This window comes from Gossypium hirsutum, chromosome A02 (assembly GCF_007990345.1).
Source record: "Gossypium hirsutum isolate 1008001.06 chromosome A02, Gossypium_hirsutum_v2.1, whole genome shotgun sequence".
In the NCBI taxonomy this organism is placed as follows: Eukaryota; Viridiplantae; Streptophyta; class Magnoliopsida; order Malvales; family Malvaceae; genus Gossypium; species Gossypium hirsutum.
Window position 1 is genome coordinate 12,532,493 of NC_053425.1, and position 21,409 is coordinate 12,553,901.

Below are 21,409 nucleotides of genomic sequence, written 5' to 3' on the forward strand. Positions count from 1 at the left end.
ATTGTAGGTGACCCAAAGCCAAGGCCGAAACTTTACAACCATCAAATCAACTTCCACAAGTTGATGTACTACACGCGATTATTGAGCATTAGACGTGAATTTGATGGTTGACGTTTACTTTACAACCATCAAATCAACTTCCACACGATTATTGAGTGTTGGACGTGAATTCATTACTCTTCTACTTGACCAGGTAATACTCATAGTATCAAACACGTTTACACTCGAATATATTTCGTTTTGGTTTAATTTTTACAATAAAATCAATTATTTATTGCATATCATGTATAGTAATTAGCTTATTTTTCATTTTCAGTTTTATCCTTTAAGATAAATTCATTATATTTATTTTATTTAAAATCAATTTAGTTAGGATATTTTAATGAAAAATAAATTGATTTAAAAAACCTAATATATATAATTAAATTTAAAATTAATTTTTAAAAATTTAACTAAAAAATTATTAAAAAAATAAAAAAGTTACAAAATAATATGTTAGAACATTTTCAAATATTTATAGTGTTCTAATAACTATAAATGAATAGATGTAATTAATCAAAAAATTGTATTTTTTGATTTTTTAAAAAAGAATTATAACTATTTAAATAATATTATTTGAATAGTTATAATTAAATGAATAATTATGTGTTTATTTTAAAGACATTATTATTTAGAAAGACACCTATTGATGAAAGATGTCTCTATGAAGAGATATGAAAATTTCTATAAATAAGAATGAGATTTCATTTGGAAATCATACCAACAAATTCTAATATTCTTTCTTTCCTTCCTTCATTTTCTAATATTATTAGATTATTCTATAAAATATTACTGCAGAAATCATTTATAGAAATTGAGTTTCTTGTCATACATTGCTCAGTGTGTAGTGGGCTATTCTCGTCAGTGCAAAACGCAAATACCCATTGGCTTCATTGTATCCTCGAGGTTAATTTGCTTGAAACTCGTTTGCACACCGAAGATAGGTGGGGGCAAATGTAACCTTAACGATAGTGGCTTGATACACGCCTTGGAGCCTTATCCTATTTCTTCTTCTGTTCGAGTTCCGTTCGTATGTTCAAGATTTTCCTCACCGGAGATTTGTACTAACAATTTTAAGGTTATATTTCATGATGACTACCACAACACATGAAAGTGGAACACTAAGGGAGTTGGCTTCCAATTTTGTCAAACTTGATTGATTTGATGGTGGCAATTTTCGGCGATGGCAGAAAAAGATGCACTCCTTATTATCAACTTTGAAGATTGCTTATGTTTTGGATACTCCAAGACCTGAAGAGACTGAAAACAAATCTGTTGCTGCAACCCGAGAAAGACAAAAATGAGACAATACTGATTACATGTGCATGGGCCACATATTGAATGGTTTATCTGATGGTTTGTTCGACACCTATCAAAACGAGGTCACTGCTAAAGAATTATGGGACAAATTGGAGACAAGATACATGACCGAAGATGTTACAAGTAGGAAATTTCTTGTCAATCGTTTCAATAATTATCAAATGGTTGATGGTCGTTCTGTTATGGAACAATTCTGTGATATTGAAAAGATGTTGAATCAATTCAAGCAATATGATATGAAAATGGATGAAATGATTGTTGTATCCTCCATAATAGAAAAACTTCCTCCATCTTGGAAAGACTTTAAAAGAAGCCTAAAACATAAGAAAGAGGAAATATCTCTTGAGGCTTTGGCAAATCATCTTCGTATTAAAGAAGAATATCGAAAGCAAGATCAGAAACTAAATTTTGAAAATGCCAAAGTGCATGTTACGGAGGAAGTACAGACTACTAAACCATTCAAGAGAAAGTTCAAACAGACTGATAGAGCACCTAAGTTCAAAAAGAAACAAAAGGGCTCATGTTATCATTGTGGTAAGCCGGGACATTTCAAGAATGAATGTCGATTTTTAAAGAAAAAATCATCTTCTAAGGCTGATAATAATGAAAAGTTCGTTGTAATGATATCTGGAATTAATATGGCAGAAGATGATAATACATGGTGGATTGATATTGGAGTAACCAAACATGTGTGCAAAGACAAAAGCATGTTCACGAAGTTCACACAATGTGAAAATGACAATGTCTTATACATGGGAAATTCTTCCACTGCAGTAATCAAAGGCAAAGGGTCTGTTGAACTACAATTCACTTCTAGAAAGGTTTTAACCTTAAATGATGTATATTATGTACCAGAAGTTAGAAAGAATTTAGTGTCTAGAAGTCTGTTAAATAAGTTTGGTTTCAAACTTATTTTTGAGGAAAAATAAGTTTATTTTGTCTAAGGGAGGAATTTTTGTAGGGAAAGGGTATATGTATGAGAGGATGTTCAAACTGAATATTATTAATAAGAATAAAAATATTATTTCTGCTTATATGGTTGAATCTTTTTGTTTATGGCATTGTAGATTAGGTCATTTAAATTATAGGAAATTGAATGACATGTATAAGTTAGATTTAATTCCTGTTTTTAATAATAATATTGAAATATGCAAAACATGTATGTTGACTAAAATTACAAGAAACCCTTTCCTTAAGGTTAAAAGAAAAACAAAATTGCTTGATTTGATACATAGTGATTTATGTGACATGCTTAATAGTCCTACATTAGGTGGAAAGAAATATTTTGTTATGTTTATTGATGATTGTTCTAGATATTTTTATGTATATTTATTGCATTCAAAAGATGAAGCGCTTGATAAATTTAAAGTTTATAAATCTGAAGTTGAATTTCAGTGTGAATCATTTATCAAGTGCTTAAGATCGGATAGAGGTGGAGAATACTATAATCTAAGTTATTTTGAATCTACTGGGATTGTCCATCAAGTTTCAGCCCCTTACACACCACAAAAAAATGGTGTAGCTGAAAGGAAAAATAGTCTTAACTGAAATGGTAAATTCAATGTTATCATTTTCAAGTCTTGGACAAGGTTTTTGAGGAAAAGATGTTCTAACATCTTGTCAAATATTGAATAAAGTTCCTAATAAGGAAACTAAAATAACCCCCTATGAACAATGGAAGAAAAGGAAACCAAACCTTAATTATTTGAAGGTTTGGGGTTGTAGAGCTATTGTCAAAGTTCCAACACCTAAACGTAAAAAGTTAGGTGAAAGAGGAATTGAATGCATATTTATAGGATATGCACATAATAACAAGGCATATAGGTTCATGGTAATTGAACCAAATGATTCAATTTCAATTAATACTGTTATTGAATCAAGAGATGCTATTTTTGATGAAAATAGATTTAATTCTATATCAAGACAATTACAGCCACAACAATTGATTCATTCTTCAAATGAGAATGAGATTCCATTGGAACAAATTGATAATAATGATGAATCTTGTCAAGAATTAAGAAGAAGTAAGAGGATTAAAAAGGTTAAAGATTTTGGACCAGATTTCATTATGTTTCTTGTGGAAGGAAAAGGTGAAAGTATATGCAATAAGATACCTTATTGTTATAATACAGAATCTGATCCTATTACATTTGAAGAGGCAATGAAATCTCAAGACTCTGCTTTTTTGAAAAAATGAATAAATGATGAGATGGATTCAATAATGGGAAATCAAACTTGGATCTTAGTTGATCTTCCACCGGGTTCCAAACCAATAGGTTGTAAATGGATCTTCAAATAGAAAATGAAGGTCGATGGAACCATTGATAAGTTTAAAACAAGGTTGATAGCCAAAGGTTTTACACAAAAACAAGGTATTGATTACTTTGATATCTATGCTCCAGTAGCAAGAATTGCTACAATTAGACTCTTAATATCACTTACCTCTATATATAATTTGGTTGTTCACCAAATAGATGTTAAAACTGCATTTTTAAATGGTGAATTGGAAGAGGAAGTGTACATGGAACAACCGGAAGGATTTGTTGTTCCAGGACAAGAGCATAAGGTTTGTAAGCTTGTTAAATCTTTATATGGACTTAAACAAGCACTAAAAAAATGGCACCAAAAGTTTGAAAGTGTTGTTTTAGCTAATGGCTATAAAATAAATGAATCCAATAAGTGTATATATATCAAATTTGAAAATGGAAAATGTGTCATAATTATATATATATCAAAATTGAAAATGGAAAATGTGTCATAATTTGCTTATATGTAGATGACATGCTCATTTTTGGCACGGATTTGAAACAAAAAGAAAACACAAAGAAATTCTTATCAAACAATTTTGCTATGAAGGATATGGGTATAGCAGATGTTATTCTTGGGATTAAAATAATCTGAGATGAAAGCACTATAGCTTTATCACAATCACATTACATTGAAAAGATGCTTAAAAAGTTTGATCTTTTCAACTGTATACCAGCATCTACATCCATGGATCCTCAAATAAAATTAGTATCTAATGCTGGTAGGAAAATTAATCAATTGAAATATTCAAGTCTAATTGGTTTTCTTATGTACATAATGACTTGTACAAGAACATATATTACATATGTTGTTGGAAAATTGAGTAGGTACATAAGTAATCCAAGTAGTTTGCATTGGAAAGCTTTGAATAGAGTACTTAGGTACTTAAAGAAAACTATTAATTATGGATTGTGTTATAATAGATATCCTCCAGTTTTAGAAGCGTATCCAGATGCTAGTTGGATTACAAGTTTAGAAGATCTTGCATTTACTAGTGGGTGGATCTTCATTCTTGGTGGAGGAGCCATTTCTTGGGGTTCCAAGAAACAAACATGTATTATTGATTCCACCATGGCAGCAGAATTTATTGCATTAGCCGTTGCATTTAAAGAAGCAGAATGGTTAAGAAATTTGCTTTATGATGTACCTTTATGGCCTAAGCCAATTTCACCTATTTCTATCCGTTGTGATAGTGAGGCTACTCTAACAAAGGCATATAGCCAAGGATATAATGGAAAGTCTAGACACATTGGATTAAGACATAGTTATGCCTGACAATTAATCTCTGATGTAGTGATCACTATTAATTATATGAGGTCAAGTGAAAATTTGGCGCATCCTTTGACAAAAAGTCTTGCTAGAGATGTTGTAAAAAGAACCTCAAAAGGGATGGGACCCAAGCCCATTAATTAGAGTCACCCATGATGGAAACTCGACTCAATGCTTGGTATAACGTCATGTCTTGAGTTCAATGAGACAAAGTACATCATTAGTATGTGACTGTTAGCACTATAAATAAATCCATCCTAATATTAAAGTGCTAGGTACCCATAATGATAAGGGAATGATGAGTAATGTACTCTTAATGGACCCATAACATAAATATGTTAGAGTGTTATAATTACAGGAATGCTCTTGATGAGATCTACCTATGTGAGTGGAAGTGTGGCCGCTTCTAGGAGCTCAAGGGCTTGGCTCTGACAACACTCATGAAAAGAGGACACAAACACATGGCCATAATAGTGTCCTTAGATACTATGTATTGACCAATGTTGAAATCATTGTGTGAGATGTGTTCGGTTAATCAAATAAAATAATTGGTTCAAAGCTTAGTCTACCATGCAATTTCGATTAACTTTAACATGTTTTCACTAAGTGAAGGTTCAATCGTAAGATACCTTCATTTATGCAAATTGATTTCCAAGAATATCAAAATCTAAAATATTTGAAAATGGGGGGAGATTGTTGGAACATTTTCAAATATTTATAGTGTTCTAATAACTATAAATGAATGGGTGTAATTAATCAAAAAATTATATTTTTTGATTTTTTGAAAAAGAATTATAACTATTTAAATAATATTATTTGAATAGTTATAATTAAATAAATAATTATGTGCTTATTTTAAAGATATTATTATTCAGAAAGACACCTATTGATGAAAGATGTCTCTATGAAGAGACATGAAAATTCCTATAAATAGGAATGAGATTTCATTTGGAAATTATACCAACAAATTCTAATATTCTTTCTTTCCTTCATTCATTTTCTAATATTATTAGATTATTCTATAAAATATTACTGCAAAAATCATTTATAGAAATTGAGTTCTTTGTCATACATTGCTTAGTGTGTAGTGGGCTATTCTCGTCAGTGCAAAATGCAAATAGTCATTGGCTTCATTGTATCCTTGAAATTAATTTGCTTGAAACTCGTTTGTACACCGAAGATAGGTGGGGCGAATATAACCTTAAAGATAGTGGCTTGATACACATCTTGGAGCCTTGTCCTATTTCTTTTTCTGTTCGAGTTTCATTCGTGTGTTCAAGATTTTCCTCACCGGAGATTTGTACTAACATAATATATTATTATATTCTAAAATGCTTGTATATTATTAAAGATGCTAGTAATTAACTGAATAATCGAAAGCTATTAGTAGTAGTCAAATTAATTATTAGTTAGCATTAGTTGAAAATAGGCTATAAAACATCTTGCTATTGTAATTTAAGAATGAGGCAATATACTTTTCATTTAGGTACAATACTAGTCTAGCTTGTAGTTCATCTATTGTTGGTCATCTTCGACACTTTCAACATGGTATCAGACCTAACGCCGATTGTCTAATTCCGGAGACGATGATTTTTTGCTATAATGGCAAATCTTTTTGAATAACCTATTGATTACGATCATCCTCTTTATTTACATCCATCTTATATACCTAGCACTATATTGGTTTTTCATTAGCTCACTGGTATTGACAACTATAATATTTAGAGTCGTGCTATGCAAATTGCATTGATTACCAAAAATAAATTGGGTTTCATTGATGGTACTTGTTCCAAAAGATTGGTTGGCAGAAGATTTGTACTCATAGTAGGAGCGATACAACACTATTGTGTTATCTTGGATATTGTATACGGTAAGTAAAGAGCTCTATGCAGGTATCGTTTTTGCTTCAAGTGCAACAGCAGTTTGGCAGGATCTTAGCGAACGATTTAACAAAGTTGATGGTTCAAGAGTCCATTTCTTGCATTGATAAATTTCTTCTCATCTTCAAGGAACTGCTTTGATTTCAACCTATTTCACCAAGCTCAGGTTGTTATGGGGTGAGTATGACTCCTTAGTTCTTGCTTCTTCTTGTGGTTGCGTAAAGACTAAACAAGTTATTGATCACATTGTGTAGCAGCGTCTGTTTCAATTTTTGATGGGTTTACATTTTGAGTAAACTATTCTTTTAGTCATTACCTTTTAATTTTAATTTTTCTTTTAAGTTGATTTTAAATAAATTATTTCTTTATTTTAAGATTTTACTTTATTGAATTAACTTTTAATATTATAATATTATAATATTAAAATTAATGATTATTAAATTGGTAAACTTAAAATATAATTAAAAAAAAGACATATTGATGACATTTGTCAAATTAAATATTTTCAAATATAATAAGAGTTAATAATATTAATGATTAAAGTAGAACAAGGATAATATAAAATTACAAAATATCAAATTTTAACAAATTTAACATTAAAATAAATTAATTTAACAATATATATAAATAAATAACTTGTAATAAATTATTAATAATACTATTTAAATTATAATATATTAATATTAATATTAATATTTGAACCATAATGAAATTTTATATTATTTTAATATTAAATATTATTAAAATTAAATAACATTAATATAAATGATTCTAAAATAATTAAATATTTTAAAAAATATTTTGTAGTTATATTACTTGTCAATTTATTAATAAAATTTTAGGATAATTTTTAAAAAAATAATATTATAAATTTGGTATACACAACTGACATGTACATCGCATGAGAATACAAACTGTAACGCCCCAAATTTCTTATGTTTGCTTCTGTAAAATTTTGGCACAATTATCTGTCTGCTTCAGTGGTTAAGTGTTTTGGGTATGTGTGAGAGGTCCTAAGTTCAAGCCTCAGCTTTGACAAATTTTGTTATTTTTAGAATTAAGCCCTATCTCTGTTTGATGGGCTTATATTTTATTGCTGTAATTTTATATTAAAATGAGCTTGCTGGTTCGAGTGGTAAGGGAGTTATTAGTGTGTTGGAGGTCTTGTGTTCGAATCCCTACATTAGCATGGGTATTAAGTTTTTACTCAGTTGACTTTGAGAGTCTCGGTTGAATTGGGATTCTAAGAAGTGGTTGTTAGTGGGATAGAGGGGAGGAATTTAGGGGATTTCTGATAACCGATTTTATTTGGTATTATCCCATTCTTTGTTTCAAAATTTTTCTCTTTCTTCCCAAAATTCCCAAAGAACTCTGACGTTATTTTATTCTGCCCCTTTTCCTTGTTATTTTCTTTCTTTTCCCTTTTCGGCATTTCTACTTTTTGTTCTTTTAGTCAGCTATCGCAATCTCGTATCTGGATATTTGAGTGTTTTGGTGCGTTTGGTAAGTAGGGTAAGTGTTGCGTTTGTTTTGTTTGGTGAATCTTTGTTTGATGCAAATTCGATTTGTGCTTTAGGGGAAGTTCAAGAGGCTGGAGACTACTGTTCAACACACTAGTAGAGTGGAATCGTCGTTGTTCGTTTAAAGGTAAAGGTTTGGATGGGTTTAAGAGTTTCCTTCTCCTAATGTGATTTGATTTAGTATATTTTTTTAAGCATCTAACTTGGGGTTTAATTGATTAATTATAGGTTCTGGTGGTCTTGGAAGAGTTTTTGCATCGAAATGATACCAGGTGTGTACCCTAAATACAGAAAAATGGGATTTAGCAAAAGCCGAAAACCCCACTGTAGATGCTACACGGCTGTGTGGTAGGCCGTGTGCGACGACACGTCCGTTGGATCGACGAAGGCCAGGTCGTGCGCAAGACACGGCCGTGTGATGGTCGGAGTGTGGCCGTGTGGGCCATACGGGCTAAACCAGACTGGGTGTATGGGCCAAACGGACGTATGGGCCCACACGGGTGAGTCACACAGGCGTGTGAACTTTGGGCTAGGCCGTGTGATCTACACGGGCAAGGCCAATCTGGGCCCTGTTATGCCCACACGGGTGTATGGGCCTATCATACTAAAATTTTTCGTAAGGTCGCACGGGTCGTCCTAATCAATTTTGGACCTACCGTAACGTCAGTAAAGGCTTATTGAACCCTAAAACTATGTGTTCTGTTAGATTGATGTACTGTTATGAGCATGCCTATGTTTGTTATCTGCTATTTGTTTATGAATGCATGTTAAGCACGATTTATTTGTTAAGTTTGTATGCATGTTCTGCTATTGTGATTGGGGCGGGATGATGTATATTGGAGGAAGTGTTCTAAAAGGCAAATTATGCCTAGTATCTGGCAGCACGGCTGCATTATATCTGATATGTGCCGCATCGGTACAATATGGTGTGTAGGGCTGAGTGGGTGTTTTAAACCCCACATAGTGTGTAGGGATGGTCAGAGATGGTGTGTAGAGGATGGGGGTAGGATTCTGAAATCTGTTTTGCATATCTGCAACTGTGTCGGTATTTGAAATGGGCTCAGGCCCGAATCTGTTTCTGTATTTGACATGGGCTCAGGCCCGAATGTGAATCTGTTTGATTTGTGATATTTTGTGAAATTCTGCTGGGTTACGCACCGAGTTTACGTAAACTCACCCCTTCTCTGTTTATTCTGTACAGGTCACCTACAGACTTAAGCAGATAGGTGCAGTAGGGACTCGACGGTGACCACCTTTCCAGATCAGTGTTTAAGTTTTCGATTTATGGTTTTATTTTATTTTATATTATATTTTGAGTACATTTTGAGAGCTTGTATTTTCTAGGACTCTGGACTCTTTAAAACTGTTTGGGCTTTTGGATTTAACTTGTTTAGTCGATGACATTTTTACTTAAAAGACATGTTTTTCTAAAAACGCAAATTGTTTTCTTAAACATGATGGTTTCCCTAAGCTTCCGCTAAATTGAATATTCATATGATAGTAAACGAAAACAATTAAAGATTTATGAGTTAAAGGTTTTTATCGAGTTAGCTACAATTTCGAAATCCCTTACATGTGACATCGCCAGATTCGGCCATAACGTCTAGGCCGGGTTTGAGGTGCTACACAAACTAGTTAAATACTATTATCTATTGGATATCCAATCCAAAAAAAAAAAAATCAATCATTTTTTAGATATCCAAATTCACAAAAATCTAAATTCGAATCTAGTAATATTCTTTATATGCATAAAATCAAAATTATAAGTACTTTGTAATTAGTGAATTCAGATATTAGAATCCACATCTATTATCTGAATATGCGATGCAAGTTTGGATAATGGACATTTGAAGCAACTATCTACATCCGCAATAGATAGTAATTTTAAATTTGAATTCAAATATTAATCAAATTCGAAAAAAAACAAATTGGATATTTAGCTTCAACTTGAATTAAGTATTTTAAATTTATATTTAATTCAATTATATGTTAATTTTGAGATAAATTCATTAAATTATTTATTTTCATGCAGAATTAATAATTACCATTATTTAGAATGCTTTAATAGAAAAAAAATATAAAAGTAAAAAGAAATTTTAAAAAATTCATCTCAAAGTTAATTATTGTTACTATATATAATTAAATTAAAATTAAAATTTAAAAATTTTAACTATAAAAATTATTAATATATGAATGATATGTTTTGTTTTCTTAAATGCTGGGATGCTATATCACTTCATTTCTAACATTCTTTTTTTTCTTTTATGTTATGATATTAAAAATGATTTTGCTTGATAATTGGAAAACTAAATATAAAAAAAATTAAGTGTTAAGTTTAAGTTATGAAATTTGTTTAATATATTTATTAAAATTAAGTGCACAATATGATTAAACTGTTTAATTAATGTAATTTTTAAAAATTTAAATGTAAAGTATTTAAATGTTAAAAGAAATAAAATGAATTGAAAAAAATTCTGCACTAGTGTAATTATGTGAGGAAAATGTTTATTTATTACATATATTACAATAGTTAGACATAAAATAAAAAATAGTTAATACAAATTTAAGCTTAAAATTAGAAATATGAGTAAAAATTTTAGTATAAAAATAAGATCTCTTCAAAATAAATAGAAAGTTTTCCTTCTCTTTTCCAAAAGCAAGTCAAGTGAGTGGCTAAAAATTATCAATTGAAATTAGTTTATGGTTAGCTCATAGACTAAAACATAGTGAAAAAATAGTATTTCTACCGAATGTAGCATGAGTGATAAGTAACTCTTTATCTTTTTATTATTTTTCACTCTTTTTCATTCAATCATTTACTTTTTATGTTGGATTATCAAAAGCGTTTATAAATCACCAAAAATATTAATTTTAGATTATTTAATTATTTTCAATTGATTATTTAAATAGGGACCATGTTATTTCGATAATAACCAATTAGTTTTTTTATACTAGTGAATAAGTATGTTCCAATGGAGAAAAGAGTAAAGGGTTTACAAATATAGTGATTGAACCCTGAATCTTATGTTAATCAACTTGAAATTCACACAATTTGTTGCTTAACGGGTGGATGATCGGCAATAACCAATTAGTTTTTATCCTTTTATAGTTTCAATATATGATTAATGCTATAGTAAATTGATTGCTGAACAGAATTGCCAAAATCATAGCTCAACTAAATAACAATATCAACACATAATTTGTTTGTAAATTGAATCACAATGATAAACATTATAGCAGTTCTATAACCTGCAATTTCATTGAAATATCACCAGAAATTTGAAGAGAACAAAGGCAGAGTAATAGTTATTACAGGCAGATGACAAGTCTGCTTTATGTGTATATAATATAGGATTGTAGCAGTCAAAATGTATCGGACATAAGTGGATGAACATCTGATACAGATGTAATGCTGGAATCCATGTAAGATCCGTTTGAGGATGAAGTGAAGTACCCAATCTCAGTTGGTTTTGTGACAACGACCTCAGCTTGTTTTGGCCGAGTGGGGAAGCAACCTCTCAAAATTCTAATTCTCTCCAGTTCCATGGCCACTTCTTTCATTGTTGGTCTATCTTTTCCATCTAAGTTTAAGCATCTTTTAGCAAGGTAAGAAACTGCGACTAGTTCCTCCTTTTTTAGCAAGGTAAGAAACTGCAACTAGTTCCTCCTTTTGGCCATCCTTCAAAACTTGAGGGTCAAGTATATCTAGAAAATGGTTTTGGTCCACCGAGGAGATGAAATAGTAGACTAGGCCTTTTTTTTCTTGGGATCCAGATGTTAAGATTGGCTTTTTTCCTGTTAAGAGCTCGACCAGAACTACTCCAAAACTATAAACATCATTTTTCTCAGTGAGTTGACTTGACTGGAAGTATTCAGGATCTAAATACCCAAAGGTTCCTTGAACTTGAGTTGTCAAGTGAGTTTGATCAATGCCGATTGATCTCGATGTTCCGAAATCTGATACCTTAGCTCGGAACTTTTCATCTAGTAGTATGTTACTACACTTTATATCTCTGAAAAATGGGGACAGAAGCAGATGAGTGCAAGTAAGAAACTGCATTTGAAACTTCAGCTGCTATGCGTATTCGAATATCCCAAGATCTTGGGTATTCTTCATTTTGGTCATGCATTAGCTGATAAAGGGTTCCATTTGGAATGAATTCATAGACGAGTAGAGGGAATTCGGTCTCTAAGCAACAGCCTAATAATTTGACAACATTTCGGTGATCAACTGCGGCAAGTATAACGATCTCATTGATGAATGGGTCTAGATGATCTTGGTCTACTATTTTGGACTTCTTTACAGCCACAATGCTCCCATCATGCAACATTCCTTTGTAAACCACACCTTGGCCACCACGACCCAGGATTCTCTTCTCGTTATAGTGATCGGTTGCAGTTTGTAACTCTTTGGAAGTGAAGAGTTTAATATTCTCCACACTACCTTCTTCAGAAGACAACTTTTTCTCAAGCAGTAGCCCACCATTTCTTTTAAAATGCTCTTGCTTGCGTTTTATTTTTCTTCTTTTCTTCAGTTTCCTATAAAGCCACCAAACTCCAGCAAGGAACAATGCTGCAGCTAAACAAATACCTGCGATCAAAATGAATGTCAGTCATCGATTAACTTCTGACATTCTTAATATCTCCATTTTAAGCTAAAATTTGAGATAAGATTTTCCATTTTAAGTTCTAATGTCATACTATCCCAAGAGGAGAGCAAGAAAGCCAATGCTAGTTCCTAACAATTAAATGAATAAGTTAAACTATTCTCGAGCAGAAAACAGAGATCTGATAGACTTGATCTAATCTTTTGGCAGCTTTTCATGTAATACAATATAATTAAATAGAATGGCCTTATTCTGAGTGATGAAATTGTTTATGGGTCAAGCCGACCCCCTTGAGGCAACAGTGAGTTGCGAAAGTTAAGCACCAGTCCTGCTTGTAAATATAGACACACCGGCTTACAAAATATTTCATAAAAATATAATCTAATTTTTTGGACATAAAGATATAACGAAATTATAGCTTGCACCAGCAAGGATGCGCAACTGACCGTCAAGAGATATGTCGACGATCTCAATGCTAATGGTGTTTAAGAATGCTTTGTTGGGTGTGACACTGATGTCACATGTGATGAAAAAATTTTCACTGATGTTGCAATCGCCGCTGGTACCAAACGGATATGGGATGGTAACTTCACCGCAGCGACTTCGGCACCCGTGGTTCGCTTGATAAGCAACCGCTTCCGTCGCTATTACCGCCAATATTACACTGAGAAAGATCATATGCTGCATAATTAGCACTGCTGATCTCAAACCCATAACCATTTTCCTATATTATACTTTGTTACGGACATCAGTGCTTTAATTTACAGATTTACAAATTTCCAAGCACATAATAGGGCTTTTATATAGGCAAGCTTGCTTAGGATGATATCAGTAACTCAATGGTTAAATTTCCTGGGAAGTACCTGCAACTAGATCAAATTATTCCATCTGTTATTAAATGGATCAATTTAATCTCTATACTATTAAAATATCAAATAAGTTCAAATTATAATAAAATTAACATTTATTATATAAAAAATGTATTGAATTTTTTTTAATTATAGTTAAATTCCAAACAAAAAATTTTATTTACAGAAATATAAAAACTTTAAAAATATTTCACCCTATTAAACAATAAATGATATTCTTTAAACCAAAAATGTTAACTCAATTTTAATTTGATCTTATTTAATTATTTTTAATAATAAAAAGATTAAATTATTAAATAAATTAATTTTATCAAGTAAGGAAATTGGCACATTTACCTTAACTCAAAAGACCAACGTGGATATCTTGTCTTCGGCAAGTTTTTGGAAGTAAATGGATGCTAACTTTGATTTGGTCAAATAAAGTGCCTCATGTCCTTTTATTGCATGTGCGAAATTGTGTTAATTTGTTCACCAAAAATTCCTTGTACTTTTTATTAATACTAAAACTACCACTATTGTAAATACAATAACTAAAATAAGTGAAATTGATTTTTTTTTACACAATTGAATATTTAATTAATAAGTCATAAATTTTTTCGAAAGGTGAGTATTCGATTAATAGATCATAAGTTGGGTTTAAGTGAAATCAATCTTTATGTATAGGGGATTCCTTCCTTATAATCAAACCATAATCTTTAAGAACATTGATAAAGTTTTTAAGTGTATGAAAGTTAAATATATGAGGATATGAATATGTTATTGAAATAAATATTTTTAATTTTTATATATTTAAAAATTTATTGAAAGATTGTATGTACATAAATCAAGACATGCCTTGGACTTGTATATTCCAAATATATATATATATATCAAGAAACAATACTTACAATTAGGGTAAAGTTAGGAATTTTTTTAGGGAGGTCGGAATTAAATTGTATATTTTTATGATATTAAAAATATAATTTTATCATTTTAATAATCTATATCTTTATAATTTTGATAGGACTAAATTAAATTTTTATCATTTTGGAGGGCCAAAGTGTAATTTTATCATTACTAATTTAAAATTTTATAAATTATAAAGAATTTAAATGAAAATTTTATGTGAAAATAGGGATAATAGAATTATATATTTTAAGTTATGAAGGTGGACTAAGTTTTAAATTAAATTAAATTATATATATTAGCTAGATTTGGGGATGGGAATAACTTACATAAGGATGATCTTAAAAATTAAAGTTTTTAGGCATTAATAAAATTTTGTTACATCATCCAATTTTAAAAACATAAAATTATTATTATACACTCTTTCATAGAGAAATTAATTATTATTATACACTCATTCATAGAGAAATTATTTTATGAACCTTTCTAACTACATTGTTCATGATCCCTTTTTAATTATTTAATTACATTTCAACAATTTTTTTCATTTCATTGACACACAATTTTAATAATTTTTTTTACCCTGAACCCTAAATCAAAAATCATGAATCTTGAATCCAAAATATAGAACCCCAAACTTTAAACCCTAAACTAGATCTCCAAACCTCAAAAAAGTAACTAAAAACCATTTAACATTAAACTCGAACACTAAACCCCAAACCTTTGAACTTTGAGCTTGAACCTTAAACCCCAAATTCAAAACCCAAACTCAAAAAATTGCACAAAAATTACAATTTTTTTGGTTGCGCAAAAATAAAAAATATTAACTTATGGAAAAAAATAAAATGATTACAATTTGTAAAAGAATAAAAGGCGTTTGTTTATAATTTACAAAATTAATTATTTTAAGTAATTTAACTAAGTTAAATTAAGTTGGGGAAGATATTAGATATAGATGTGTGTATAATAATACTTTGTTATCTTTAAAATTCAATGATGTGACACTATTTTATTGGTGCCTAAAAATTATATATAATTTATTCTATTTTATTATATTAATTATGTAATGCCCCAAAATTCTCATTTTTGGTTTCTGTTAAAATGTGACACAACTGTTGTCTACTTTAGGGTTATGTGTTCTATGTGTGTGTGAGAGGTCCCGTGTGGGCTTATATTTGATTATTTGTAGAACCATATTAGAATAGGCCTGCTGGTTTGGTGGTTAAAATTGGTGTTGGTGTGTTGAAAGTCTGGAGTTTGAATTCCTCGGCGAGTGTGAGAGATTATTTTTACTCTGTTAACGGAGAAAGTTCGGTGGAATTAAAATTCTGTATTGGTTGAGATGTAGTGGGTTTAGTGGGAGTTAATTGAGGGATTTGGGGGATAATTGTGATTTTATTTTTATTTTTATTTTCTATTTTCAATTTCCCGAATTTTCTCCATCTTTTGACGTTTTGCTTCTCCTTCCCCTGCCGAATTTTCTTTGTTTTTATGCTCATCTTCTTCGATTTTCCAAATTGTTTCCTCTTTGTTCAACGGTTGTGTGTGCACGTCAGTAAGTAACTGTTTCCATCTACCTTTTTGCGTCGTGAATAGTTTTCTAAAAGGGGTTTATGTTAGTTCTCTTGGATTAGGCGAAGGTTTGAGCGTTAAAGGTTCTTGTTCGTTACTGGTAAGTTTGCGAATACGTTATTGATGTGGTGAGTTCCCATTCGTGGAATCTTTCCGTCAATGTTTCAAAGTTGTTATTGAAATTGAGTGTTGTTTTGACAATATTTAGGCTTTGGAAGGCTCGGGAGTGGTTTCGCATCAATTTGATACAAGATGTGTACCTAGAAACACAAAAAAAAAGGTTTCGACAAAAGTCAAAAACCCTACTTTTGATGCCAAAACACGGGTGTGTGATCGATGAGGACAGGCCGTGCACACAAGACATGGCCGTGTGATGGCCAGATAAGCCGTGTGCGACACACGGGCTAGACTAATTTGGGCCGTGTGGGCCACACGGGCGTATGGGCCCACACGGGTAGTCCACACGGGCGTGTGGGAATTTAGGCTAGGCCATGTGATCCACATAGGCCAAGGCCAATCTGGGCGTGTGGGCCCACATGGGCTGGCCATATGAGCTTGTGAGCCCATTTAACTGAAATGTGTTCTAAGATTGCACGGGTTGCCCAAGTCGACAGTGAACCTACTGTAGGGTCGGTAAGCACTACTTAGACCCCTAAATGCGTGAATTGTATGTATGATGTATGTATAAAGAATGATGATTATATGAATGAATACTGAACTGTATGTGTATTAGCATGTCATATACTGTATGTTGCATTGCAATGGGATGAGATGATGATATTTGGAGGAAGTGTACTGAAAGCCTCTTAAGACTAATATTTGGCAGCTCAACTGCAATTTACTGATTATGTGCCGCATTCGGTACTACTTGGAGTGTAGGGATGGGTGAGTGTTTTAAACCCTAAATAGAGTGTAGGGATGGATGGAGATGGTATGTAGAGGCTAGTTGGGTAGGACTCTATTTATTGATTAATCTATATCTAATACTGTTACTATAATGGGCTTAGGCCCTAGTACATATCTGATACTGAGACTGAAATGGGCTAAGGCTTGAATTGCTACTGAAACTGAAATGGGCTTAGGCCCAGACTGTATTTGACTGTTTGCTCTGATTGATTGTATGTTTGTTATCGGTTGAGATTACATACTGCCCCTTTCTATTTTATCTGTATAGGCAATCCCCAGACTTAGACGGATTGGTGCGGCGGAAGACTCTGCGATGACCACTTGTCTACTGAACGGTTTCTATTGCATTATAGTTTTTATTACTTATTTTGGGTTATTTGATGTAATTTGGACTTTTTGGATTGCTTACCATTATTTTAGGAGTTTAACTGTTTTCATGGATTTTAAAAACTGCGAAACTCAAGGAAAACTTGGTTTAACTAAAAACAACGTTTTTCCTAAATGCGAACGGTTTTCTTAAAATATCACCATTTTAAAAGCTTCTACTATACAATATGTTTCTAAATGAATCCAATTTAATGAGAAAATGATTTGGAATTGTCAAGAGATAAATAGAAGTTAATAAACGAAAGAGGTTTTAACATGATAAATTCATTTTCAAGTTTCATTCCATGTGACATCACCATATTCAACCATAACATCTAGGTCGGGTTTGGGGTGTTACATTTAGTGGTATCAAGGTCAAGTTGCAAAACTTACCTGTGGATTTTGGGTTTTAAAACTTTTTTTTAAGAACTGATTTTCCAATGATTTGAAATGATATGACTGAGAATGTGGTACATCAAGTTTTCGGCGCCGATTCTGTAAGTATTTTGATAAACTATTATAGATAGTCTATTCTGAAACACTCTAGTTAGTGTATATTGAAACTGTAGTGAAGCTGAAACTGCTAAAGACTATACTTGCGAAAAACAAAATCTGAATTTATGATACTGCTTTCCATAAAACATCTGTTAATAAATACTGGAACTGTAACTGATTCATAAAATTCATAATACAGATGAATTCGATTAGAAATGAATGTACGGGGTATCCGTGGACGTGGTACTCGAGGCCGTGGTAGAGGCCGTAGAGGGGCTTGAGCTGAGTCTTCTTCTCTGGGTAGCATGCCAAACTTGGACACGAGTGAGACATCCGTGTCACCTATTATTGAGACTGGGACTCAGGATCACATGGCTGGGGTCGACATATTGTCCTAGGCTATGTTAATGATACTCTAGAGGGTCGTTGGGCCCAATACTGGATTTGGGGACTGAGGTTCAGTTATGGAACGAGTTCGGTCTAATGAAGCAGAACTTTTTAGGGGTGTCATTGGAGCTGCCCCTAATGTGGCTGAGTACTAGTTGAAGGCCACAGAGAGGATTATAGACGATCTGGACTGTTCCCCTGAGCAGAAATTAAAGGGTGCAGTCTCATTGCTTCACGATAAGACCTATTAGTGGTGGCTAACCGTTAAGTAGGGCACATAGCCTGATAGTCTATTTTGGGAGTTCTTTAAGTCTACCTTCCAAGGAAAGTATATGGGAGCAAGTTACATTGATGCTCGTAGATGCAAGTTTCTAAATCTCACTCAGGAAGACTGATCAGTGGTCGAGTATGAGTCGAATTTTTGAAACTGAGTCGCTATGCGCAAGGTATGGTGGCAACTGAATATGAGAGATGTATCCGATTTGAGGATGGCCTTAGGGATAATTTGAGGGTGTTGATTACTCCACAGAGGGAGCGAGAATTTGCTGTACTGGTAGAGAAAGTGAAGATTATCGAGGATGTTAAGCGCGCTGAGCACCAGAACAGAGACCATGAGAGGGGTAAGAACAAGAAGGATTTGAAGCCCTCGAGTTCGGTACAGAGGCTTAAGAAAAAGGCCAAGACTGATGGGTCAATTAAAGCTGGCCCCCTATTGCTTCTACTAGTTTGCAACTGTGTAGGGATTGTGGTAGACACCATCAAAGTGAGTGTTGGAGGAGGCATGTTTGAGGTGTGGGTCATTAGAGCACTGTATTCGGGAGTGTCCACTGAGGGCTGATCAGATGCAAGCTCCGGGTTCTGGTACTGCACAACCACAGAGAGTAGTTCAGCAGCCACCGAGAGGCCGTGGTCAGGCTAGGAATGGTAATGGTATGGGCAGTAGACAGAGAGCACCGGGCAGAGGTGCTGGACAGACTGAGGCGAGGCAACTTGCTCTTGTTTATGCTGCTCATCGTCGAGAGGACAGAGATGATTCAGACGTCATTACCGGTACATTCTTAATTTTTGATGTACTCTATTTTGATCTGATAGACATAGGATCTACTCATTCCTTCATAGCCTGTGCTATTTTTAAAAATCTAAGGTTATCGGTTAAGAGCACTACGAGTGAGGTCATTGTACTGAGTTCGTTGGGGCAACCTATTCGAGGTAGCAAATTGTATAGAGATTTTCAGCTTGAGGTTCAAGGATCGATGTTTCTGGCTAATCTAATGGAGTTTCCATTTGGAGAGTTCGACCTGATTCTAGGTATGGACTAGTTGGTCAAGCACCGTGCCAGTTTTGATTGTGCGACTAAGAGGGTTGTTTTGAAAACTGAGGAGGATAATGAGGTAGTAATGATTGGGGAACGTCGAAATTGTTTGACAAATGTGATTTTTACACTGGTGGCTGAGAAACTGGTTCGTAAGGGATGTGAGGCGTTCTTAGCCTATATTAGTGTTTCCATTTCTGGGGACTCTATTGTAAAAGACATCAGAATTGTAACGGATTTTCCAGACGTCTTTCTTGAAGAGTTACTAGGTTTACCTCAGAATTAGGAAGTGGAATTTGGGATTGAGCTTCTTCTTGGTACAACTCTGGTGTCTATCGCCCCTTATTGAATGACACCGAAGGAGGTTGTAGAGCTTAAGGCTCAACTTCAGAAGTTGTTGGACTGTGGTTTCATCCGTTCGAGTGTGTCTCCGTAGGGACCATCGGTCCTATTTGTTAAGAAGAAGGATGGGACCATGAGGATGTGTATTGATTATCGACAGCTGAACAAGCTGTTATTAAGAATAAGCATCCACTTTCGAGGATCGATGACTTATTTGATCAGTTTCGTGAGGTTTCAGTATTTTTAAGATAGATCTCTATTCAGGGTGTCATCAGCTCAGAGTTAAGGGTGAGGATATTCATAAGACTATTTTCAGGACTCTTTATGGGCATTACAAATTCCTAGTTATGCCTTTTAGGTTGACGAATGCACCGGCTGCATTTATGGATCTGATGAACCATGTGTTTTAGACCTATCTAGATCAGTTCATCATAGTGTTTATCGACGACATCTTGGTATACTCTAAGACTGAGGAAGAGCATAATGATCATCTTAGAGTAGTGTTTCAGATTCTACGTGAGAAGTAACTCTACGCTAAATTCAGTAAGTATGAGTTCTGGCATTGTGAAGTCACTTTTCTGGGGCACGTAGTTTCTGCAGAGGGGATTTGAGTTGATTCTTGAAAGATTGAGGCTATGCTGGATTGGAAACAACCAAAGAATATGTCTGAGATCCGCAAATTTCTAGGTTTGGTGAGTTATTATAGGCAGTTTGTGGAAGGTTTCTCACTGATTGCAGTGCCCTTAACTAAGCTGTTATGTAAGGGTATACCATTTGTCTGGATTGATGCGTAGCAAACAAGCTTTGAGAAGCTCAAGACTATTCTGACTGAGGCTCCTATTCTGATACAACCTGAATCTAGAAAGGAGTTTGTAGTGTATAGTGACACATCACATGTTGGATTGGGTTGTGCGTTAATGTAGGATGGTAAAGTTGTGGCATATGTGTCTCATTAGCTCAAGACGCATAAGACAAAGTATCCGACACATGATTTGGAATTGGCTATTGTAGTTTTTGCCTTGAAAATTTGGAGGCACTATTTGTATGGTGAGAAGTGCATCATCTACACTGATCACAAAAGCCTTAAGTACCTCTTGACTCAAAAGGAGTTGAATCTTAGGCAGCGTAGATGGATTAAGCTGCTCAAGGACTATAACTGTACTATCGAGTACCATCCTAGCAAGGCCAATATGGTGGCTGATGCGTTGAGCCGTAAGGTGATGACTAATCTGAGAGCGATGTTAGCTCAACTTAGTCTGTTCAACGATGAGAATCTTTTGGCCGAGTTGCAACTTAAGCCGACTTGGATTGAGCAGATCCGAGATAAATAGTT

General features: G+C 33.2%; 1 protein-coding gene across 1 annotated transcript; it reads right to left on the reverse strand.

Annotated features, from left to right (window-relative positions):
• Positions 1 to 11,571: 11,571 nt before the first annotated feature.
• LOC107951458 (wall-associated receptor kinase-like 1) lies at positions 11,572 to 13,716 on the reverse strand. Its single transcript, XM_016886518.2, has 2 exons — positions 13,389 to 13,716; positions 11,572 to 12,926 (listed from the first exon to the last, which is right to left on the reverse strand). The coding sequence occupies exons 1-2, from the start codon at positions 13,660 to 13,662 to the stop codon at positions 12,334 to 12,336; spliced, it is 867 nt and encodes a 288-aa protein (XP_016742007.1). The 5' UTR covers positions 13,663 to 13,716; the 3' UTR covers positions 11,572 to 12,333.
• Between the last annotated feature and the right edge of the window lie 7,693 nt (positions 13,717 to 21,409).